At 39.8% G+C, this 26,104-nt stretch overlaps 1 protein-coding gene across 1 annotated transcript in view; it reads right to left on the bottom strand.

Annotated features, from left to right (window-relative positions):
- Positions 1-14,818: 14,818 nt before the first annotated feature.
- PREX1 (phosphatidylinositol-3,4,5-trisphosphate dependent Rac exchange factor 1) overlaps positions 14,819-26,104 on the bottom strand; it is a 151,918-nt gene continuing 140,632 nt past the window's right edge. Inside the window, exons 34-40 of the mRNA XM_034067000.1 lie at positions 25,735-25,878; positions 25,010-25,124; positions 24,496-24,562; positions 23,615-23,802; positions 22,845-22,947; positions 22,225-22,292; positions 14,819-20,466 (exon numbers count right to left, since the gene is read on the bottom strand). Coding sequence (XP_033922891.1) covers positions 20,424-20,466; positions 22,225-22,292; positions 22,845-22,947; positions 23,615-23,802; positions 24,496-24,562; positions 25,010-25,124; positions 25,735-25,878 — 728 coding nt within the window. The 3' untranslated portion in view covers positions 14,819-20,423. The remainder of the gene's footprint in view (positions 20,467-22,224; positions 22,293-22,844; positions 22,948-23,614; positions 23,803-24,495; positions 24,563-25,009; positions 25,125-25,734; positions 25,879-26,104) is intronic.

Raw genomic sequence — 26,104 nt, 5'->3', positions numbered from 1 at the left:
ACCTATAGGAGGGCAGTACACAAAGAATGTAAGAAGTTTCTAAAGAAACTTCCTAAAAGTAAACTGTGTGAGTAAATACTGGCTAATGAGAGAAAAGTCTTCACTTTTTCTCTTGATCAAATAGTGCAGTAATGTTTAACAGTAATACTTTTTGATGTGCATATGATAATACACTATAAAGCAAGTAGATATTAATGCAAAGTCTGTCGTATCTGTCTTTGGGTTGCTATAAGGCAGGATGATAAAAGGCTAATGGAGATAGAATACTAACCTCTTCTGTGGTGTTTTCTTTTATGCCATGGCAGTGTGCTTCCATCCAGGTGACACACTGAGGTACCCAGTGTTGTCGTACATTTTCAATTCATTAAGAGTCTAAAGGCTGCAATTAAGTAGATGTTATCACTGAAATAACAGTTGTCACTCTTTTTAGTCGCAGATTGCAATAGCTTCCCAAATGCTAGTGCAATCTTTTTGAAGCTGATGGAATTGTTCAAAAGTTGTCTCAAAAACCCTTTCAGTACCACTTCTTGTCTAGCTCATTTGAAGGCATTGACAGTCTCTTCAGACAGGCTTGGTCTGTAGCCATCACAATGAACTTCATTGCCCCTTAAGATAAAGAGAAATCCTAAGCGGAGACCCTGTGCATCCACAGCTAGCTAAAACTGGACTGTCTTTTGTGGATGCACAAGAATTGCAATACTTACCCTGTACCCTCTGGGTGATGTGAATTTACTCCACCATGCTCCAGGCTGTGCTAATGTGAATTTTCAGCTTCTTGGCCTGAGATGAAGTTCAGCCAGCTTGCTTGGAGCACACACAAAGTATGCTTGTGCTTACTTGCAAAATACCTTCTTGACATAGTGTGATCCAGCATAAAGCTATTGAACTTAGGATGTCCTGTCTGCAGTGCTTCAGTGTAAGCCTGGAGGATGCCATAACTTTGAAGGAACTGGATATATAGGGTGATAATGGAAGTAGCTAATGCCAGTCTGCAAAAAGACAAGTAATTGTTCTGTTTAGGTAGTAGAAGGAATTTAGACTGACAAGACAGGCATAAATGCTTTTTCTCTGTGATGCAGATGGCAATGGAGTCACATGGCTCAATCAGACCACTGAAGTCATCACACATACCAATAGCGAAATTACAAAGATGCAGAGAAGGTCCTATTCCAATAGTCTGTCCTCACATTGGCTGTCCTGGTATCATCTGTCCTGCAGAAGTTTTTTAAAGCCCACAAGACATGATTTGCAGCAAGTCCCTTACCTTGTCTTACAGTGACAGCCCATTGTTAACTAATTGGTAGTGTGTATTTGTAATGGTGTAATGAATATTTGATGTAAAAAAGTCTCTCTTGGGAGCTTCTGTGAGCTGTTTGCCAGGAACATTCATCGTTACCTTTGAGATATTAACTCTACATAAACAAAGGGGGACTATTAGATTAGTCCATTCATTCTACCAGATTCTTGGTTGGTAAAAATCAGCATCTATCTTCTGGATTGAGATTAATGGGGCAGCATCAATTATACCACACATGGATCTGTCATGGTAATTTAATAAATTTATAGCTCTTTTATTTCCAGAATAAATATGATTCTGAAATGTGGTTATCATTAATACCTTTGTGTAGCCACACCAAATTCACTGTATCTTTCAGCAGTCTTGCCTGGATATTTCCTCTGTAGAATATTTAGAGAACCTGAGCAAAGTCAGGGAAATAAACCATTTCAAAGAATTTTTTGTGCACATACTTTTTGCAGACCATAGAGTAAGAGTTTTACACATAGGCACACAATTCCTACTGCTTCTTTCAGAAGACAAATTAAGGAGCAATGTGAGTAGGGTGGAAAGGTTGGCAGGGGGAGAAGAGGATATGCAGAACGTACCCTGGGTATGCTCTGAGGATAGCTCAATATTTGATGTGCTCTATCTGTAAAGTTGCAAGAGGGGAAGAGGGACACAGCACTAAAGGGCAATAGCATGGAGGAGGTGCGTCTAAGCTGTGTGTTTAGAGTCACAGCCATGGTACAGGAATACTGGGCGTTTTGCTGTGGAGGTGCCTGGGGAAAGGTAGTCTCTTTGCATATTCAAGTTCTTTCTAATGTACAGGCTTTTGAGCATATTTTCACAAATAACATTAACATACAGCTGCTGAATGCCAGCTAGAAATGTGTTGTTCTTTCTGCAATATGCAGATGTGATTAGTGCTAAAAATAGTACCTCAGTGAAAGCTCTAGGAGCTGTGTATCTTTCCAATAATTTGTCTTTCCTTTAGACACCAAAGAAATAGTAAAAATAGTCACAGAAACAAGAAAAAGAGCTTAGCTCTATTCCTTCTCTATCTGCAATGTAATTTTATTCATGTAGCTCTAGCAAGCTGTTTTCTGAATTTCTTCCCCCTCCCCTAGAAGCCTTGTCTGTATTTCAGAGTATGTTCTTCAAGCTTTCCTACTTATGCAAAGGGAATTACCGCCATCTCCTGGTCAAGCTACAGGGAATAAAGAAACACCTCCACCCTCTCGTGAGCTGTACAGTCACCTGGTCCTTAGACACAGGGATTTTCCATGTGGATCTCCATGGACTTGGTGCAGGCTTATTATTATACCAGTTATTTATCTGACCATTCAGGGAACTTAACTCATCATAGGTTGGCAGCCTGGTCCAACGCATCCTGACGTGCTTCGATCACTGGTGTTAACATGGTCTTGTCTCCACTGGTGAGTGGAGACAAGTCAATTATCTGTTCTATAAAAGGAGGACAGTTTACACATTCTTTCATTAGACAATGTCTTAAACTTCTTCAACAACAACTCTTTATGCTATAGATCAACATAAATTCTGTCTGTACTATTATTTTTGTTTCCTGAAGTGACTGATTCAGTGCAGGCCATTCAAGAGTTTAAAAACCAATTGGATTGAATAGCTAAAGGCACAGCTGAATGTCATCAGTTCCTCTCAACTAGTCATATATCGCCAGTAAGTGCCTTGTTTTTTTATTGTTTAAATAATACTCCTACCAACTGCACATGAAAGGGAGCAAAATTATTGCCTTTTGTTTACTGGAAAGAATTATTTCTATAAGGCATTTGTGTTTACCCTAAGAATCTAATCCTTGGTGTGATTGTATCTTCTGTGATCTTTTGTCATCAGAAAATTCTGGCATATATGTAAACCATATTTATTTATCCAAACGTGAGTTTGGAATGATCACTCCTGATTTTTACCTTCAGTAGCTTCCCTTCATTGTGACCTTGAGTTCGGAGGCAGAATTAATGAAAAAAACCTGCTCCAGTATAGCCACCTTTGGAGTGAATCTGCCAGCCAGTAAAATAGAAAGGTTTATCTTATGTATGCTATTATGTGTTGTATATTGTGGTGTCTGGAAAATGCTGTTAAGTAAGGAGGCAAAGCTGAAAGTACTATTACAGCATTTTGAGAGTTTGGCTTGTGTTTGACAAGCAAAAATAATCCTTCAAGCCTGCAACCAGGTGGCTGCAGCCTTGCACAGTGTTGGCTTAACATTGTGCTTGTTCCCATCCTTTCAGTGCTCTAATTCCTCAGTGCTCTCAATAGACTGTATGCCAGAAAAATTTTGTCCAGTTCTTCTCTACAAGAAGACTAGGAGCAATGTTTAATCTTATTTTTCATTATTCATAGTTCCCATTCACATTTACAATGAAGTGCAATAGCTTTTTATTCCTCACCTTGTCTGTGGGGCCTTAAGGGTGTAAGGGATTTTGTGTTTAATGATTTTCATGTTCTTAGTTCTTCAAGAGCAGAGAGTAATTTATGGAATTCTTTCCCATGCTCAGTAGGCCTCTGCTCATCCCATTAACTGTTTCTGTTAAACAAATGATCTCAGAGCATTTTGTTATGCCCTGAAGATGCGCATGTTTGTATCGTATGTATTAGCCAAATGTTCTATAGTACAGGAAAAAAACAAATGCAGCAGAACAGATAATTGTAAAAAGCCTGTCACCAGGAAATACTTTAGGAAAAAGTCAAACCCATCCTGGTAAATTTGTTTTGTTTTTTTTTTTTTTAATTATCCTCTATAGATGTACAAGATTAATGCAGATTAAGATTTTAATCTGTCTTTGATATAGAGCCTGACAACAGCAGACAGCAAAGCAGGAATGCTAGCAGATTTAATCATGGGGTGTGCCCACATTCAGCAGACCAGCAGGGCACTCATTTCAGAGGCTCATAAGATTATTCTTTTCCCCCTGTGTAATCCTCTGCCTGCTTTCTGGTTCACTGACAGCGTTTGAAGATGTGTTCTGATCTGATGTGGTGCCACCAACAAAGGATTTCTCTCTGGACCTTGTCAATGATAGAAGTTGCAAATGATTCCACTTCTAGCCTGGGGATTGATCTTTAATTTCAGAAAAACACTTGCCAACCTTGCTGGGCTGGGAGTCAGTGAAAGATTGCACTTGTTTTCCTGTTCTCTTGTGCAGCACCTGGTTTTTCTGTTAGTCAAAGGATGAACCCAGTGAAGACAGCAGTGATTTTCATCTGAATGTTTTTCATCCTTCAGGTTTACTGTCAAGACTATACTTTCTAAATCTCTAAATACTACAGGGCCATCATTTTCCTTTCTACTGAAAAAGAAGTCATCATTTCAATCTTTTCATGGGGTCCTTCACCTCGCTTAACCTCCTCATCTCCCTCTCCCCTCCCCTGAGGTTTAAAACTGAAGGCTGTGATCACTATGCAAAAGATGATGTGTGTTACCAGACCGATGTTTTCACTATGCCTTTGCTGGAGGTACAGGCAGAGCTGACAGGGCAGGTTAGCCAGCTGCTCATTGAGCACTTTATCACAAACTTTGTGTGTTTACCAAACAGCAGTCAATGGTGGGATAAAGTGAGTGCTCTGACTTCACACTGAAGCAGGGGAGAAGTGCTGGCATGAGCCATTTGTTCAGATGTAGGGCCCAGAGCTGCAGCCAGGGCAGTGATGGTCAGCCCCTGGCAATAGTTGACATCCTTACCTGCCAGCAGTCTTCTTCATAGTCATAGTGCCTGTGGTTGTGCTCCTCAGCTGGCCACCAGGAAAATCTTTTCTTAGGTATGTCTGTGTCCAGAGTTGCAGAAAGCTGAATACCAGATGTAGCTAAAGTACCTCAGAGCAGAGTTACACAGTATGGGGAAGGCAGTGCAACAGCTCATTTCTGCTCAAAGGAGGACAGGCGGCTTCCCCCACTCCTCACTCTGTGCTTTCTTCCATCACCTTGTACTGATGCATTGAACCTTGCTGTGAGCTGATTCAGCTTGCTAACTGAGCAGGAAACACACCAGTGAAAGAATGAATAGATTTCTGCTTAGTTAGCAACTTGATTCAGCTCACAGAAAAATTGGGTGAGAGCCAAACTGCATGGGATGGGACTGGAACCCTGCAGCTGGACCTCTTTGGCTCTAGCAGTGGCTCTCCATGTACACTGTGTACCCTTGCTCTTAGGCAACCAGCCTGTTTGACCTTATGTTTAAGCATACACTGCTTTGCCAAGCAGCACTTACAACCAAAGGAAGGGGTTTTTAGGAAACTTAATTAAATTAATAAAAATCTGCTGTTTTCTGTAGAAGTTTTGTCTAGGGAAGGACTAAATAAGAGCTAAGGATTTCAGTATTGCAGGACATGTCAATCATATGGGTGGATGCCAACCTCTCCCTTCCCGATGTATGTATAAAGTGATGAAATTTTGTGGTTCTGCAAAGACATTTATTAAAAATATCTTCCATATAAGCTACAAGACTGTGAAGAAACTATAAATAGCAAAAAAGAATTTATTCATTTACAATCTGGCATATTTTCATCTTTGTTCTACAGCATCCCATATTAAACCATATTGCAGCACTTACTACAGGACCTAAACCAGCTGTATTCAGGGTGATCTGAATGCAGGGAGCCAAATTTTCCTTCCCCTTATACTGACTGTACTTTGGCTGCTTTCATCAGAGACACGTTTTTAAAAGGTTTAGCAAAAAACTTTTTAGATCTTGTTGATGGGATTCATCTGTAGGATTAGCCACTGATTCTTTAGAAGTGTCTTTAATATCAAATGATCCTTCTTCCTGTGAGGAAGCAAGCTTAAACAGGAAATAATGCATCCTGACATGGTTTTGTGAAGCAGTCATCTCGTATGGTACTTTCAGTCAAGAACTGAGAGAATGCCTCAGTCTCCCCTTTGGCAGTCCCATGCTCTTCACTGTTTTGTGAAAAAAGGGGAAGAAAAACAAAGGTGATTAAAACACAACATCCCCTTTTAACCCTGCTCTGGCTGAGACTTTTACCTTTCTTCATTTTAATTCTTTTGTTGCAAGAATTGATGAGCTGTAAGTGATGGGTAAGAGAGAGCACAGGTTGTGCACTTAGTCTTACCATCTGACTTAGTTAATCTTTCAAAATGCAGTCTATTCTGAGTGCTAACTCTAGTGAGTTTAATGGAACACAGGGTTAAAGTGAGAAACTGGAAACAAATGCTCTCTATCTAAAGGCCAATCAATAACTGAATAGTTTGACAGTCCCAAGCCTCTGCCACTTTAATGTAGTTGGAGGGTATGGAAAAGACATTACGTTTCAGCACCTACTAGTATCAATTTCATTGTTGGTGATACTCCTATGAATACATTCAGGTTGTGCAGAATGTATTTGACAATAATGTGGAAGGAGTGGGTTGTGCTGTCTTTTGGATCTATTTTGAGGGATTTTGCAGTTTACACAGATGGCAGTTTGCTGTGTATGTTGGTTTTGGGACACACATGAAACCTCTTAGTATGTTTGAAGATTTTTACAGGCTGGATTGTCTGAAACTAGTGAGGATGACCATGTTTAAAGCTAGTTATGGGGAGCCTCTATAGCAGTCCATCAGCTCTGGTTTCTCCCGATGAGCAGTGGGGGTGGGCGGAAGTAATATTACTGGAGAGATTTTATGCAACAAATCATGTGAATGATATAATATGGAAAAAGATATGACCAGTGAAATTCATTTTTAATAATTGCCCTTAGTAGTGATCATTGAGTTGTATCGATCAAAAATTGCTTTCCGAAACCTATTTCCTGTGGTTCCTGGATTGTTTGCTTCTTACTCATATTAAAAAGTGGGGAATATTTATTTGGAGAGAGCAAGCCTGAAAGAGATTTCCTTCATTTCTGCTGGCTTTCAAAGGTGAGAAATAATTTCATACCTGTTTGAGTGTCATTCAGCTGCAGCAAAGAGTATTGCCGGGAAGACCAGTTTAAAGCAGTTACAACTATCTGGCCTGCTTTGTCATTATAGGGTCTGTTGAATCTTTCTGCATAGGAAGGCTGAGTTCTCTATGTATCTCTTTCAGAAAGCTCATTATTTTAGGTGTGTGTGTATAGCTACAGGAATTAATCTTTTGAAATGTCCTACCATCAAACCCACCCAATTTGTCCTGGTGGAGCTATCTCAGTATTTTTCTTTTCTCTCTTTAGGGGATCCAACTACTCCAACCAGTGTTGAAAACTTAGCCTAGTATTCTTAATGCATTCTTCTTTCAGCTTTAGGTATGGACAGCATAATTGTAAAGAGATGCTGGCAGTGTCTTTGATTAATAGGGTTGTTTAGTTTTAATTCCGCAGCCCCTGCCATTTTTCAAAATCTGACAGTGCAAATTCACATCTAATAAGGCATTAATTTGGAACAATGCTTGTGTCCTTTTATGAATTCCTTAAACATGAATTCAGAAATATATTTCCAACTGTGCTAAGAACACAGCTTTGGTGCTTAGCTAGTAGTTGGCTGTTCTAGGAGGAGAAGCCGCCTGCACAGTGTGCTGACTACCAGCAACTTACTGGAAGCCATAAGCAAGGTGGCTTGGCCCGGCAAAAGTTGTTTCAGGCTGAGAAGGAGATGAGTCTTATTCTCTCCTTTGCTCTCTTGCCATGTAATTTACCTCCTCTATATTTCTTCCCATACAATGGCTATTTATCAGCCAGTAAATGCACAGGCCCTGTAGTTGCTATGCATTGCTAATGCAGAGGTATGCTGGAATTGTAGCTTTAATTCCATTACAAATTGAAAATCAGGAAGTTTCCTGGAACCTTTATCAAAAAGAGGACATACTAAATGGGACTGTGGTTTTGTAAGTTGTGGCTACTTGTCATAAATTCTTTCCCTCTGACTGCTTTTATGTCTGTAACAGGCTGTTGAAACCAACAGTGTTTTTCCTTACTGCTGCTAAATACAGATATTTCTGTGAGATTTAATGTATTTTAGAACTTACATGTATCCATGAATAAACCTCATCTAGTAATGAGGAAAGAAGCTAAAAATAGGTGGCTTTCTGTGGCTTTTATTCATCTCTTTGAGATCAGATTCTGGTCTTAACTATCAAGTTAATGCAGATTCTGAACAGTATTGCTGATATTTTTTCATGGGGAGAACCCCCCAGACTAAAGGAAACTCACTTGATGGAGGGAGAAGCCCAGAGCTGCTTAACAAGAAGCTTTCTGGGGTATATACAGAAAGGAAGAGCAGGAGGAACAGTCACAGAATTGAAAGTAAGGATGGTTCAATGGTCAGAGAAAGCCTAGGCTCCTGTGAAACACAGTTATTTCCATGCTGCAAGAGAAACTTCTTGTATGACACTGGGCATATTGCTTGCATGCAGGTTCTCAGGGTTCTTCAAAAGTTTGGAGGCCTCAACTATAAGAACAATTCTTGTAGTGTTTAAGTCTCGGGCACCTTGCAATTAATGAGGTTTTCTGCAACAGTTTCTTTTCCTTTTCTAATACTTCTATTGTTCTAGTTTTGCTATGATTGCCATGAAACTCTGAGCTAATGTTTCCAGGCAATGGTCCACAAAACTTTGGAAGGTTTTTCAAAGCTTGGGGACCACATTTAAAACCTGACTTTGTACATCCAGTGCCTCATCATTTCTTTTGTGCAACCAATACTCTGCAGTCATTGTTAGTGAATTTTAATTGCTGTTTAATCACTTCAGCCACTCATTCCTGCAGTGTTCTATTGCAGCCCTGCTCACTTGCCTTTGGATTCTTTTACCCAGAAAAACATTTTCTGATTTGAACTTTTTCACATGTGTATTTATCCATTTTTTCAAATCATTATAGTGAATAAATCCTGGCAGGTTCCAAGACAGATCTGAGAAGTGCAGTGCTGGTCACACCTATCCAGTGTGAAAGCTACTTTTTGCCATTAAACCATTCTAATGCTAACATTTCAGTTAGAATGAAGTCTCTGCGATCTTGTTCTCATTTCCTAGTTGTGCAGTCGAGAAACAGTGTTTCTTACTTTAAGAGAGATGATGTGGGCATCAGTACATTTCAATTATTATTGGAAGCTAGTCAGAAACTGCAGTTACAGGAGAAGCAGATACAGCAAGTGCTGTATCCCAGCGCTGGCAGTCACAGACTGGGAGGTGAGAGGCCCTCCTAGGCCTGGCAATAGAGATAATATCCTTAGTGAGCAAGGGAGAAAATTGTTTATTTCACTGCAGCATCTTTGGGGAGAGCAGTGTGGTCAAAAGTATGTGTAATACAAGATGAAATACGAGAGTACCACTAAATACAGCCCTATGTTGACTACCTGGTGGTAAAAATTCAGCTGAGGTACTCACCACTAAAGCTAGAGGAGGATGTTGATAAATCAGGATTGTTTGGTTTAAGAAGTAGGTGTGAAAACCCCAAAGATTCTAAGGGCTGGCAAATTTCTGTTTGGAACTTTGTAATTATCTCCTCTTTATAAAAATAAGCAAACCATAGCCGTGGTCTAGACTGCATCTCAAAACCCTCCTGTAATTCTCTAATGAGATATGGTAATAAATGTAGTCCATAAAGCACTTCTGGCTAATTGCATTATACTGGCTCCTCCTTTTTATCTGTTAAACTGCTTCTAAAGGCAACTAAAGTGCCTTTTAAAGTTAGATTGCTTTAAAAGGTAAAAATGCTTCCACTATTTTCCTAATCTAGCCTTCCTACTTAAGCACAAAGCCTTTCAGACAGCTCAGCTCAAACCTGTTGGTTGTTGCTGGGTTTGGGTTATATATGCTTTATAGCATTGTGATTCCACCAAATTTAAGGAATCTGCATTTGATTTACACCAGAGTAGGAAAAGAATAGGACCCTAAGCTTGTTATTTCTTACAGCAAGACACACTATGTGTTGCACTAGCTATAAAATTTATTCTATTTCACAAAACTTTATTAAAATCTCCTCTAAAATAAAATAGAGCTGAGTTCACATGGGATCAGAAATAAATGATGCATCCATTCCAAGTGCTGCATCTGTGTGATAGCTTCATTAACTTCTGTGCAATAATTTCCAGATAAATTCCATCAAAAAAACAAGTATTCAAGCACCACTAATAATACGAATTTGACTTTGCACATTAGAACTGGGATAAAGCCATACTAATTATTTTTAATTATCTCAAGATGAAAATACGTCACTGATGTAAGTAATTATGTAAGTCATTTAAAGCTGATTAAATAATAATGAGTCTTTGCTCATTGCCTTCAAAGTGCTTACAACCAAATTTAATTTTAAGCAGGATCAAGAAAATAATCACTGGATTCAAACATTAATTACTAATTTTATTCCTAATTCATTAAAAACAGACCTTTTTATTTTTTTTGCAGACTCTGCAGGGCATTAATTGACATTTTACAAAATGAGTCATTATTTTGGCATGGAGAAGTATTTTTCAAACAGTGAATCATGACTACCAGAAGGGATTGGTAAAGAGCTCCGAGAGAGCTTTGAGTTCTTAGGAAAAACAGCTCAATTTAGAGCAGCTTGGCTGCTCCAGGTTGACTGGAAAAGTAGTTGTAACTCTTTGCTGTTCACACTAACCACGGAGGTGCTAACTACCTTTAATTACTGGCAGTTGGAGACCTCCTTAAAGCAAACCAGCAGCTTGGTTGAGACAAACTGGAGCAGGATAGGCAATGGTTTATGTCAGCTTAGAAGTGCCAGGATCAGGAGGTTTACTGCTTTCTTTCCAGTCAAGCTGGAAATAGAGCCATTTGTTCAGGGTTTGGTCCTGGAATGTGCAGCCTAGCAGCTGTAGGCCCGGGTTTGTCAGTTTTCTTTTTGTCTAGTTTGTCTACACTAGCTGGCCTCCTGTGGTAGGAGCTGGGGCGAATGCCAACACGCTCCAAAAACTGAAGTTTTGGATTGTAAGTTCCTTTGGAAAAGGACTGCCCTTTCCCTATATAAGAGTTTAACCCAATGGTTAAGTGGTTCTATATGATAGATTAAGAAAAAAATACCTTAATATATCAGTAATTTTATTTTTTTTTTAGATTAGTAGATCTTAAGCCCCAGTGGGATTATTATAATTATCCTGTAATGTACTCACTAGTATAACCCATGGGTTTAACTTCTTGTTCTTGTATGTTATTCAACAGCTCAGTTTTGTTCAGTCAGGTTGTGTGCTTTTTAAGTCCTAGGTGATCAGGACTCTACCTGAGGGGCTGTGCTATCATTTTACAGAAATACAGAATGGTTTGGGGTGGAAGGGACCTTAAAGCTCATCCAGTTCCCAACCCCTGCCTGGGCAGGGACACTTCCCATTAGACCAGGTTGATTCAAGCTCTGTCCAGCCTGGCCTTGAACACTGCCAAGGATGGGGCAACATGTTCCAATGTCTCACCACACAAATGAGTAAGAATTACATTCATACTTTTAGGAATTTTTCCTATTTAGCCCACATTATCATACTTAGCTTCACCCTTCTCAACCTTTTATTCCTCAGAGAATCCATCTTAATCGCAGCAGAGCTGGACGCAGCTTCCAGGACTGAAGAATCAACAGAACTACAGTTTCAACAAGGAATCATTTAAATTGTGAAGGGAAAACCAGCAAAAAGGTAATCTTTATTCTTTTTGTTCCATAGAGAACATATTATTTTGTACTCGCTCAGAATGCTGTCAGCCATTCACTAGGCCTTGGGATAAAGGGAACGCAGCTGAAAATAGAAACTGAGATGTTCAACACAGCAAACACATTGTCCAAACATCACCTTTCTCTCAAATGCAGTGACCTGAAACGGTGTGTGTTTTATTGGAGCTGTGTAGATAGCAATGGATAAGCCTGGAGTAACTGTTATTTATTGCTTAGCAGAGGGAAGTCATGTTCATTAAATTGTCAGTGTAAAACAGAACAACCCATACAAGACAGACAGACATTTATTTTAATAGAAAGCTATCTGCAAGATGGAGACAGTTAATCACTGCAGAGCACTCCAGCCTTTTGATGAGCACAGGACAACAATTAAAAAAGAGAAAATTGGGAGTAACACTGATGATTAAGGCCATATGTCAGCTGTAGCAAAAACTGCCTATCATAATGTAGTACACAGGTGGAGACTGGGCAAAGAGCACAAGGTCTGAGTCTTCCTCCCAAATTTCCTGTGTACTTGTGCCTGCAGGAGATGGCAGCCCTTGTCCTGGCAGATTTAAATCCCAGGTTTCCTTACAGGGTGAGTTTGGAAGCCAGTGGTCCCTGGGGTGCCCTGGCCTGGCTGCAGCTGTCTGCCTGCAGCTGATGGCAGCAGCCGGTGAGCTGAGAGCAGACAGCAAGCACAGTGTGCACTTTGTCAGCAGGGCTTCAGCATCAGTCCCTGGCACTCCAAACAGCAGCAGCAGGAGAAGCCACTGCTACTGGTGGCTGTACAAGGAGAAAGAGGTGTCAGAGACCTAAAAATAGTACCTGTTGCTTGAACAGGGACTATTTACTCTTTTGCCCTGTTGTTCTCAGGCAGCAGAATTCTACTTCTCATCACTTCTTTGTAAGCCATGGATGGGATTAGTACTGGGAGTACCAACACATGTTCTTGTTTGAAGATTCCCTGGTGCTGTTTGTTCTTTGCTCAGGACAGCGTATGAGTCCAACCTATTGAACATGCTGTTAAGATTCTAAGGAAAAGAACTGGCACAGTCGCAGTCCATGCCCCTCATCTCGCCTGAACAGTAAATGGAAAAAATGCAGAGATCTCAATTGATTTCCAGTAAGCAGGCAGTTAATTCCTTTTCTAGTGACTAGCTGATTGCCCAGGTGATCAGGATCAAAGGAAAAAAGCAGTCTGTAAAGAAAGCCAGTCAGATTTACCAGGGAAAGGACAGGAACTTTATAAAAAATGATGCTGATTACTGACATGAGAAATGTTGGGCTCTTGGCGTGTTCAGGAACACTGGGCTGGGGATCTTATTGTACTCTGTAAGACTGCTTCAGTATCCCTTTCATGATCTGCCTTACCTCTCAGGACGAAAGCTTAATAGTTGTCTCTGTTTCTTAATTCAAATTCCTTATGCTCATTTACCTTATTTTTGTGATTATCTTCTTCCTCCTATGTAGAGTTGCCTCTGAAATAGAGTACTATCTCCTCAGACTTGAGGCATGACCACACAGTGCTGCATAGCTTGTTAGTGAGAAGGGTGAGACATGCACCAACTGCCTTATTCTCTGATCTCTGTCATTTTCTCCAATATGAAACATTGCTTGGAGAGTAACCCATTATTGCTACTATCTATGGCATGTTGGCTTAGTTTGTTTCTCTTTAGTTTCTGTCCTGGTGTCATGTATTCCACTCTTTCAAGGCTGAAGCAGGTCTTTTGTTCAGGAGGTACTGAGTAGCACCTCTTGAAGTTTCTTGCAAGTGAAGTGGAGATCAAACCACAGTTAAAAACTTAAGAGGCTTGTCCTCACTTTATAACAATGTTCAGGCTACTACACTTTGGGGATTCAGGGAATTTAACAGGGTGATTTTGGCTGAGAACTAAACCTTAACATATCTCTACATGCAATAATGGGATAAACCAGAAGATCAGTTTTCACTGCATACATGGAAGCTACAAACAAAATTGTTCTTGAATCTCTCCTTTGACTTGTTACGCTCTTTTGCTATGAAGAGATGGAAGCCCAAACCATAGTATCTTGATCAGGGGCATAAATGAAGGGATTTAACTCTTATATTATTCTTTTCTTCCATAGAAATCTGTTGAACCCTTTCAGGTACAGATATTTAATCTCTTTGGTTGATTCTTCTAGTGAATGGGAAGTCTACCCCAGTGTAAGCCCCTGGATAGACTGGAAAATTAAGAGTCATCTTTTAAAGACAGCTGATAGCACTGATGAGATGGTTGTATCACCAACGGGTAGAGTAAGGTGATCAGGTATGCCTGGCTGGCTGTCCGGAACTTCCTCACTCTAACTGCTGGATTCAGTGATACAACACATACGTGATGGAAACGACAGCTGTAACCATTTTTGGGATTGTGAACAAGTATAGGAGCATATAAAGCTGAGTTTTAATGCTCTGAGGGGAAACTCAGAACTCATTTCAGGGTCAAGGGATATTTCAGCTGTACAGCTAGGTAGCAGTGCATTTCCTGGCTCCAATTTTTATCTTTCTTTTTGCAGAGGAAGGGAAAGAGATCTAGATCATTAAATCATGCCCTGTAAAGGCAGAATGCAGTTTGTACACAGCAGGAAAGAGCTCTTCTAGTTGTCCCGTATCCCACGAAACCAAAAAGGATTTGAATATCAAGTAGTTTTCTTTTTAGTTTCTCAATCTTCTGGAAGTTCCAAATATTCTAAATAGCCCAATAGAAATGTCTCTCTATATATGATAACTCTCAACCTTCCACACCTAAGAGGAGTGCTCTAAATCCTGTCTGACAGCAGACACATTGCTGTGACCACCTGGGTGGTGTTTTCTGAATGGCTTAATTTCACCTCTGACGAACACAGAACACACAGCACACCAAACACAGCCCAGTAGTGCTAAAAGGACCACATGGATTAGATGATACAACACAAAATTTCCACAAATTATATTAAGACTTTTATCTTAATGCAGGATACACATGCTTAGTTAAAAATACAGAAACATGAAGAAAACATAACACTGTTAGTACACTGGAGTCCCTCAAACATAACTGGAAAAACCCTCTCAAATATTCTGTACATTTTTTCTGTTTACAAAACATCTGAAAATGCCAATCCTATAAACTGATATAAAAATATCATTTCTGAAACATTTCCCTAAAACCATTGGAAGTTCTGTTTCATGCAAAACCAAACTGTACATTTCAGCATTGTCCCCCCTGCCCAGACGAGGTAATTGATCTTAGGTGCAAAATGAGCTGTAAATGCAGTAATGCTGTAGCAGTCCTACTTGAGCTCCTATAGCTGATCATCAGTTACCTGTTAAAAGCCTTTTAAATTTGGCCTAACCAATGGTCAGCCTACTGTGGCCATGCCTCCCCTTTGTAAATGAGCAAAAATGAAGGCCTTTTTGCAGTCCTCTGCAAAGAGTTACTTGTTTGTTCTATAGTGTTGTGCTAGTGCCATGAAATCTCATCTTACGGTCTTAGCTCATCTGGAAACATCTTTGAAAGGTGCACTACAGAAAGCAAACTGACTGTTCAAGGATAATCTGGTCCTTTGTCTTTAATTCTGCTCTGAAGTCAGTGTAGGCTTCAGAATGCAAAGGCAAAACCCATCCAGCTGATCAGGGTCCAGCTACCAACAGATCTTCTGGCACACTCGAATGCAACTGTGCAGCACAGCCTCATTCTCACAGTATATGCTGACAATTAGCAGGACCTTAAATAAGCAGGATTCTCCTCATGCCAAACTGTGTGATAAAAGAATTATCAATTACTTTACAAGCTGAACAAAGCTTCTCTGAAATCCACACTGAGTATCTTCTTGCCAAGGCCATATTTTTTAAAGTGTTCACCTACCATTTACTTATATTCTGACTTCTGATATTCTTTAACTTGGGGAGTTGGAACTGCTGAAGATGAGGGAGCCTGATGAAACTTCACATATGAGTTTATTCTTTTTCCGCTAATGAAAACTAATGGTAAATTAGTTTCCTTCATGGTATTAATGCATTGTCCTTCTAAATCCTGAAATGGGTCCAAGCAAGTACTTCAGTTGTTCTTTATACCAAGTGCTCTCAATTAATGTATTTATGGGAATTAGAAGCAGAGAGTTTTACATGTTATTGTGATGTTTACCCTTTGTTCCATCTAGTTTCCTGTTTTTCAAGTCATTAGAACTGTATGATATATGTAAAGCACTGACAGTTTTCAAAGCCGTATGTAATTTTTCTCCTTTGAATCTTCACAAGTAGTTCCCCAGTTCCCTGCTCAGACTGCAGCCAGGAGGAAAAGGGAATTGAAAATTCCTTTTGCTGTTTGAAGGCTTTTCTTCCCTCTAAGATGATCAGCTACTATGGACTCTGCTGAGTGGCAGATTTGAGCTTCATATTTGAATGCTCTTGTGCTACACAAGTACCCAGTTTAGATAAAAATTGTACTGGGCAATTTGATTAATCAGTGGTATCTTATCAGTATATGTCTATGTGCATTTGTGAATAATCTGTTCTGATAAGCCCTTTGTTGGGTTAGAGGGTGGGGTTTTGGCCCTTTTACCAGTGAACCATAGCCAGGTGCTTAGAAGCCATGTCAGGCAATTACAGTGCCAAGGGTTATGACAGATGAAACACTGCACGTGCTGTAGAAATGGTTCAAATTACCCTTACATTGAAATTCTGCTTGTTCAGCCTTTGTGGTTTATATCTTAAAATCACTTTACACCTAGGGAATATTCCCATATCAACACTATTTGGTGATAAGACAGTGTGACAGGAAAAAGGATTTGCGAGAGTCCAGGTGGATTTTTCTTTCCAATGTTTTTTATTCTAAATGGAAATGAGATGTATCTGTGTCTAAATCTGTGGTTTCTGATCTAAAAATCCCACTATTTCATTCTGAAAATGACTGCTGGAATATGAAAATGACTAATGTTAACAGACAGCCAAGGCCAGGATGTGAATGGCAGTTCATACCTTTGCAAATGCCATGGACAAAATCAGACAAAGCGTGGCCTGTGCACAATTCCTGTTGTAGCCAAATGGGGCTGGATGGGGAAGGGCCACCCAGTGTGCACCACCAGGCACTGCTGCTTCATCTTGTACAAGCTCCTTTGTCTATGTTATTTCTTTTTTCATCAGAGCCTGGTTTGGAAAAAAAGCCTTTCTGGGCCCAGAACAATTTTAAGCCAATATTTTTCCCTGCTTGCTTCTACTCCTTTTTCTCCTTGTGGCTGTATTTATGTTCAGATAGAACTGTCTTTACCTTTCTCATCGTCTTCTTATAAAGATACCAGTTGTTATCGTGTCTCAGGCTAATGAATCAAGCTTTTCTGGTCTCATCTTCCAGAACTGTATCCACTTTATTGATACAATTTTAGTATCTGTCCTCACCATCCAGCAACTGCAATTTCTCTTTGGCCTCTGCACAGTGGCTTGAATCTTCATCATCATCTTCATCCCAACTGGAAATCTGTCTCCTAGTGCAGGCTGAGCTACCAAATTGCGTCTGAGTCATCTATAATCAAGGTTCTTCTGTTATTGATTAACAAGACATGTAAGCAAAATACCTTGCTCAGTTTTCAAGGGCATGAGCTCATATTTGTACTGTCAACTTTTATCCTATTAATTTCATCCCTTCAGTGTGAAAAGTCTTCCAGGCTTTTTTTGTGTACACTTGGATCCAGATGAGTGCCTCCCAGCTTAACACCAGCCCCAGCCTCACAGTACTTGTGCTTCAGGTACTAAGTAAATTCAGTTACAAGCCTGATAGAAAAAAAAAATATCCACTTGCAGCTGTCACCCAACCCCCTCTTTCTTTTCTGTGTTGCCTCCTCTCTTCTAGCCAGCTGCTTACACACCTCATCATCATCATCATGCTGCTAGTTTCCATTTTCTCCATCTGACTGTTTTCCACATTTTCCTTACTTCCAGTGTATCAGATGCTCCAAATCTGCCATCGGACTTGCTCGGTGTGGAGGGCCTTATTCTCACTTTGCTTTTGGCCATGGAAATCCTGCAGTGCTTATTGGCTCTCTTCACTTTCAGGTAGGCTTGTGCATTGCCCTCTCATTTTCCACCTAAACCTGTTTTTTTCCAGCACTGCATTCAAACCCTGCCATGTTACAGCATCAAAACAGTTTTTCTTGTCTATGTTAATAGGAAGTCTGCAGTGAAACCACATCTGTGGCTGACACTGCACAAACAGGAAGAGTTTAGCTCTACACTGCCAGATTGAGCTGACAGCAAAACCCACTTTTCCCTTACAGTTTAAACTGCCAACTCTTCATTGCTCCATGCAAATAGCAGAACTTAACTGTTCTGAAGAACTTAGAGCTAAGGAACTAACGGGTATAACAGAAAAATAAGATCATACCTTATTTCCTTAGAATATAAACCAACTTTTAATAATAAAATCTATCACGTACATTTCAATGGAAAACAGTGCACAGTGTAAATGCCCTTAGCTGTTCTGCTACACATCTTTAATGTTTACAGTGACTGTGTAAGCCTGGGCTGAGATCCTGAACAGGCTGTAAGACTGCTGCAGTTCTGCTGAGCAGAACTGATGCAAACAAAGCAAGGATCTTGGCCTATGTGTTTTTTTTTATTTTGTGGGCTTCCTACAGTTCTTCTAATACTAAGTACATTTTAAGTTGAGGATTCAGTAAAAAAACACCCATTGTTTTTTGGAACAGCAAATAGCAAGAGTAACTCCTCCAAAATTAACAAAAAAGTGCATTGAAATAATGACCTGCTGCTCTGGCTGCAGTACAGATAGATACTTGGTTAACAACCCTTGCATCTGACAGCCAGTGACTGGTGGGTTGTCCTAGCTCCCTGCAACAGGTTGCTCTAGGTCAGAGGAAACAGGTAAAAGTAAGAGCTGAAAACAAACCATGGTCCTTCCCCAGAATTAGCAGTCTGTGAGTGAAGGGATAAAAAATAAAGAAACAGGGTTCCAAACAATCTGCACCTCTAAACTTGTCACAAACTATTTTGTGTTGAAGTGTACATGAAGAAAAATCACGAACTACCAATCCAAATGGGAAAAGTCTAATTTTAGATTTTGACTTGGTTTGGATGTTAATAAAATAAAATGAAGCCAGCTAAGAACCAAACAACATCACAAATAAAAACCCCAAACCTTTATTTTCTATAATGTATATCACTGCAAAGCTCTTCAGGATGTCCTGACTTGGAACTGTTCCAAAGGAGGCTGTGGAGAACCAGAGCCATGGTGAGTCCCCTGCACACCCTGGCCTGCCACTGGCTGCAATTCCAACTCCCTGGGGCTGGGCGGTCGTGTTAAGGCACTCACTCCAAAAGAACCCTTTGTCTGTCCTGAGACTGCTGACATGTTTCAATGTGTTTCAGCCAGTAATTTGGGAAAAATTACCGTGCTTAGGATAATACTGACAGGATGGAGAACAATGCTTCAAACAAGAAAAAAATAAAGTACATTATATACACGATTCCTTTTTTCTTTTAACTTAGAAGCACCCCTAATACATCTCAATAACTGTATTAAAGACTACTTAAATACTGAAAGATTTTAAATAATGTAGATTTCTTTTCAGTAAACTGGGAGTAGCTGTGTAACTGCCAGCATATTGGTCCCATTTTAAACAATATAATTTTTATTTAAATCTTGTATATATAATAACATGATTGAAAACACATATGCCACTCCACATAAATAAGTATAGTTCTTCTGACCTGTTTTAAAAACTACCTCTGTTCAAATAATCAGGTTATAAGACGGTATTTTTTCCTTTGTGAAGTTTCCTTTAAAATCTTTCACTCCCAGTTTCTCCTCTTAAATAGTTCTGTATTTCTGGAGTACATAAGAGGGCATTAGTAAAAAGAGTTAATCAAAAAGCTGAAAGCTACAGTAAGTAAAATGAAGTAATGTTAGGAAGGATTATGGAATGTATACTCTGCAGCATCGGGAGATTGCTTCTCACGGGGCTGAAGTGGAAAATTACTCCAGAAGACATTCTTGATGTTCATGTTTGAATAAACCGTGGATTGTGCTACTCGTCATTCAAAAGTGCAGGTCAGTTCATGAAAAAGTGGTGTTGCTGAGGCTGTTGCTCCAGAACACTGACCAAAATTATGCTGGCAATTAAATGGATGCCAGATGCAGTACGGGGAGCATGAGAGGAGGCATAACCAATCCGTATCTTGAAGTCCACTACATTGAGGTGGCAGCAAATGCAAGTCACCAGTAAACCTGCACTGTCTTGAAAGAGCTGTGACTTTGTCAGGCATCTAGGAAATGGCAGTAACACCCACCTAGCTCTGGGGTATTTGTTTCATGGATTTCTTCAAGAAGTCAAAGAAATACAAGAATCCCTGCGTGCACTGCAGGAGCTCAGAGGCAGGTTCCTGGTGTCTGAGGCCAGCAGGTTCATCACCGACTAACCCACAGCAGAAGCAGCTCCTCTCTGGGTTCAGCACCATTGGTGGTGGTGGTGTGGGGGGACCTCAGGTGGGGCTGCTCCTGGCTGAACACTCCACTGATGCTGCAAGGCAGGTGCCTCCTTCACCTTATAAATCTCCATCTGTAGGTGGCTGGCACAACCTATAGAGTCTTTAAGGCAGATGAAGTCAGTATTAGTTACAGCAGTATAATTAGTACGGTATTAAATATCACAAGGATGGTAAAATTTACTGGCATAGTATATGAGAAACAGCTGGTCCTTTATCATTCTATAGGCTTTAGAGCTAATCCGGTATCAAGAATACCACTATTCTTAATAATTGCAAATTCAGAAGTGCCATCAGTGATTTATTAACTAAAGTATTTACAGTCATTGCTTAAATACTATTCGAGACCTTCCCTCCCTCCCTTTCAATGTGACCCAATTTGGGTGTTCAGTAGTCCCTTTTTTATTTCTTTTGCTTTAAACTCAGATGACCATTTTCCTGGACAAAAAAGCTCACTCCTCACACAGACTGGGCCACCCAACAGATACAAACACATCTGCTTGTTGACATGAACAAACTTTAAAATCAGTAATTGTGCTTAGGTTTTCTCTAAAAGCACATCTTACCTGTCATTCAGATAGTACTGTTTGTGCTGGGGTTTTCTTGGCTTTTTCTACTTTACTTTGAATAAACTCAAGTCTTTCATAACTTCTCTTTCAAGACTGCTACTACAGAGTTTGACTAACCTCAAGACTAGGAAATATAATCCTGAGAATTAACATTAATTCTCCAGCTTTCCTTTTAACTTTTCTCAGTTTTATTTCACACTATGACACCAGTACCCAGTAGGAACACATGTATCTGAGCTTTATTGCCCTGAAATAATCCAAGTACAGAGTCCTGGAATTTGTCATTGTGATTTAGAGTGTATATGAAAGAAATGCCTCATCTTAGGATTTGTTTATAAAGCTGTTTCTTTTTGAACATAGCATGCTGTTATGGTCATAAAAATGGACCAAAGTGATGTACAGCCATTAATGAGGCAAAAGAACTGAGCTGCTAAAATGCTGATTTAGGACACTGGGGACCTGGCAAAGGAGCCAACATTGACTTTTGTTTTATCCCTTTATCCAACAGAAGGATAAAGCTCTAAATGAAAAACGTTGTTCTTTTTAAGGTCTCTGAGAAAAAAAGCAAGGCCAGACTATTTGTTAGAGTAAGCATCGCAGTCTCCAAAGTGTGCAATAATTTCCTATAAACATTTGGAGGAGAGATGGGGAAAAAAAGCAATGAAGTGGGGCTTGCTTAGACCAACTCAAAAGCCTTCACAGGTGAATAAGATATCACTGTTTTAAGGAAATCTTATTGACACTGGAGTGACGTGTCCTTTGAAGGACTGCAGCACTACCAAATACACTCACTCTGAAGTGCTTTTCACAGTTCTCTTTTCAACTACTACTGTGGGGTTGCTCTGTCTCAAAGCACACGCTCTTCAACCTGCTCTGCCATAACTAAACAGTTGAGCTCTGCTAAGCACACAACACTGTTAGCGTATGAATTATGTCTGCTTATCTGCAGTCAGATTTGCCATTCTGGATTTTGGCTTTCTGAGCAGCCCACAGATGGCTGTCAATCACTGGCTTTGCCAACACACAGTAACAGTCCAAAAAAGACTCCTCTCTGTAATCAGCTATGTTCTATTCAGAATATGTAGAAACCTTTGAAGTTAATGATCTGCAAATGGTAAGCAGCAAAGCTGATTAATCTACAGAGCACTCAGGACAGGGAGAAAGAAACTAGGATTTTTTTTCTTTTTTCCTACTGCTACTAAGGAGATCTTTGGTTATAACAGGAACTCCACAATTGTTACAGAAACATAAACCCAGCACTCAGATAAAATGCATGATACATAATAACCTACCGAGGTGCACACTGTGGCATTTGGTCCATCACTTTCAGATTCTTGGCAGAAATTTCAACCCTTGGTCCCTAAGGAAACAGAGGATTTATGGCACTGACAGTATCGATAAAGCATCTGATCCTTAGGGGAAAATATTATAATGGCAGTATGGTTTCTATTTGTGAATCCATTAACTACTTGTAGAAGATTTGAAATCCGTTGGGTGGATACATTAGTCATCTGTGTTTACTTAAAAGATGGAATAAGTCCCAAAGCACTTTACAAGCACGGCTGTCTGACACTAGGGAATTTCTGCTATTTAACACTGTGACTGAGACTTAGTTTTTTTATATACAGAAATTGTCCTGAATATGCTGTATAGCCTCTCTAACCATTGAGACACACACTTTAAATAATGTAGACTGAGGTCTATACTTTAATCGCTCTAATGTCTGTACATGCAAAACTTAATTTGTTCCTATCAAATATACGTGTAGCTCTTCAGACACTTACAGAAGTTTGGCTATATAGGTTTGCACTGTACAAAATACAGTGCCCCACTGAAATAAACAGGTGTTTGTGCAATGATGTTACCGGAACGAAACCAGTGGCATGCAGCAGACACACAGCCAGATACTTACTTGCTTCCTCATGATGTCTGTAGCTTGCATGATACACTTGGGCAGAAGTCCATGACTTCGCGCCAGTATGGCTGCTTGTTCCAGAGACACACTCAATGTACTCCTAAGCAGGGGGACAGGAGATACCCAATCACAGATCATGTTTAAAATTTATAAATAGATACAGTTAAAAGGTATGTATCCTGTACATAATTTCCTTTAGCTGCTCTTCTTATATTTACGTTTTTGGGTTTTTTTACTTAGGAAATTACTGCATGCCCAGTTTTTGTTACACCCGGATATTGCAGTTACTACAAGGCTCTGTTTCACGGCTCTTCTGTATCAATTCATATAAAGTTGTTCACAAATCAGTCTTTCCTTTACTCAATGGTTTTGAGACATTGAAAGAGCAGTGGTGTGTTCAGAACCAATCCTTACACACACCAAGATTCTGAAGCTATTTTTGACCAAAATTCTAGAAGTCTTTTTGAGCAACTTCCTCCATTTTCAGGGTGTGACTGAATGCAGCATGGACTGAAAGCTACATGCAGTGAGATCACTCAGTTGCATTGGCTGATGCACTGAAACATAAAAAGTTTGTGTGTCAATACAATTATTAACTATTAAAAGTCACAGCCTACCCTAATGTAAAGATGGCAGTAGCTTCAGGTCCTTATTATATTAGCTTATGATCTACCTTCCTATTGCTTTGCGCAGAATCAGATATATTGCTCAGATCTCTAGAAAGGACCAAGTTCTCAGCACTACCACAAAGGCTTCTTAAATCAAACCTCTGCATCCCAGTGCCACACATGGTGATCTGACAGGCTCCAAGTCGGTAACACAGCTCAGAAGATATGGGTAGCAGGCCTGCTCCTGATGAGTTACTGCTGGAATATCCTGACTGCGTTGGTTTTGTATTAATGAAGGACTTCATCAGCCTGCAGAGCTCATCCATTGCATTAATGGGACGAATAAGCTAAACAAAACAATAATAAAAAGCATCAGTGGCATACTTACACCTTCAGTTATAAAGGCATATAAAATTCTTTATCCTATGTCTAAGCACAGTCATCTACACCAGAGTAACTGCCACACAGTAACAACTATTTAGAATATATATGAACTTGGAAGTGCGAAAATGCAATTACTTAAGCTTGGGGCTGTTTTTTGCCATTATCACCACTCCCATAGGCTGTTTATACAATGTATATTACAACTGCAAAGCTAGTCTCTGATTTTTTTTTTGTCTTCCCTACAGTAGCATGTAATGCCTTACAAGCGTATATTCACATATGGCACCTGCCCCAGTTAGACTGCCTTTATATGGGATGCTGGGAAGTGCTATTTTCCTGTATGCTTCTCCTATAGAAAAGGACAATTAATTCATTCTGTCTAACATTAGATACCGTCACTAGCAGGGGCAGTCAGGACAATGTGGAGTCTCATTAGTGTCTAAGTGAAGGGGTTTGTGTCTACCCTGCTTCTGCACAGTTTCTTCTAAACAAATGAACTGTAGCCAAGCTTCAAAGAAATTCACATCACTTTTTTTAGGGTATGGAACATTCTTTAAAGGATGTTTGGGTTTGTACAGGTCAGCTGAATGGGTATCCCACCACTGGACTGACTGATGTGAGAGAACATGTTGTAGAAATAAACACAATAACAATACCTGGTCAATTTTCACTGCAGTAGTGTTAGAATCAGTGGGCAAGTTTGATCTTTCTAGGTAGAACGTCCTGCAAAAAGGCCAGCAAGGACACCATTAGTTGGTGAGTCTCATTTGGAGCACACATATATATATTGTCATATACTATTGTGTACCAGACAGCTGAGTAGGCTGTGCCAGAAATCTTGTACTTTAAGATCTGCTTTCTTACTGAAGCATCATTTAATAGCAGTAATTTACCAAGTCTGTACCAAACTATTCCAAATCCCCCTTTTTATGTAATTTCAGCTCTGCACAAAATTCTGAAGTTCAATAAGATGGGAATTTGATCCTGTACAGTGTGCTGCTTCAGAACAGGCTGGGAAAAAAACAAGTTTCCCACACAATGCAGAGCTCCAAAACCCGTGTTTGTACAGAAACCACCAGCCACAGAATCTCCTTTTCATTACATTTTAAGGTCCTTAGCAAGAAGTGTTCTTTTCAATGTCTTTGAAGGCAAAGGCAAAGTGTGAAATACCTGAGTTTACGGTAGTATTGCTGCACTTTGTCAAGTGAAATACTATTAATTTGCTGTGGAAGTTCTTCTAGAGATGAGCCAGCCAGTTGTGATTGCCCCTCTGTACTCTCCAGAGCTGAAAAAGACAGCATTTTACTAAACCTATGTTATTAGTTTTCATTTTAATAATTTATTTATATCATCTCACTGCTCAGCAAATGACTGCTGGACCACATCAAGGCTGATTCTGTTACTGCATAAATTTAATGCTTTTCCCAGTATTGGAATATAGTGGTAGCATCCTACACAAAACACAGTACCACCTCACCACAGTTATTCCACATAGTAACCCCTGAAAGGAAATTTCCAGCACTGTATTTTGGTGTGAACATTTGCTTATCAAGCCAGCTTCTAGCCCAGATGATTCTGCCATAGTATTTACTTTGAAAAACACTTCTCTGTGGCCTAGGAACATCTGATACCATAGTAGATCAGACTGTCCATATCAGTATCTCTATGGCTGTTACAGGAAGGCATAAAGAAGTCCTCAACAGGCAGATCTTGTTCTTATATCTACATCTAATTCTGGTATCTCCCCAGGTCTTCCTAGAATAGAAGCATCTGTTTCTTAAATAGGTCTGCAGTTCTCAGCTGCATTATGTTAACAGCTTATGGCCATTCTTTATTTTGAGTCTGCTAACATTATCAGATAGCTTATTTTTCTCAAGAAAGCTTTTTATAGACACCTTTTGTAAAGAGCACCATGTGCAGTTTCAAGCTTCCCCCATTCTGAAACCGAGAAGGCAGTTTGAAGAAGTAGTAGCTGTCAAGATAAAAGATAACCTTCAAGGCCTGGCGACTTCCTTCGATGTGGTAGAAGACATGAGTATCTGGAGAAATAAAGATAAAACACTTGCTGTTTTACCACAGCAGGAGAAATGCGAAACCACTGCTATCTGAGCTTGCTGAATTATCTAATGACATTTCATATCTTCACCATGAGATGCATAAGGGAGAGCCTTTACTGAGAGAATGCAGGCTCTGAAATATCATACCTTAAAAGATAGCCAGTTTGCATGACCTGGCATGGTGTTCGACACCAATACAATAAACATG

This window comes from Melopsittacus undulatus, chromosome 10, assembly GCF_012275295.1.
Source record: "Melopsittacus undulatus isolate bMelUnd1 chromosome 10, bMelUnd1.mat.Z, whole genome shotgun sequence".
NCBI lineage: Eukaryota > Metazoa > Chordata > Aves > Psittaciformes > Psittaculidae > Melopsittacus > Melopsittacus undulatus.
Note: the sequence above shows the minus strand (reverse complement) of the source record. Positions and strands in the feature narration are given on the sequence as shown.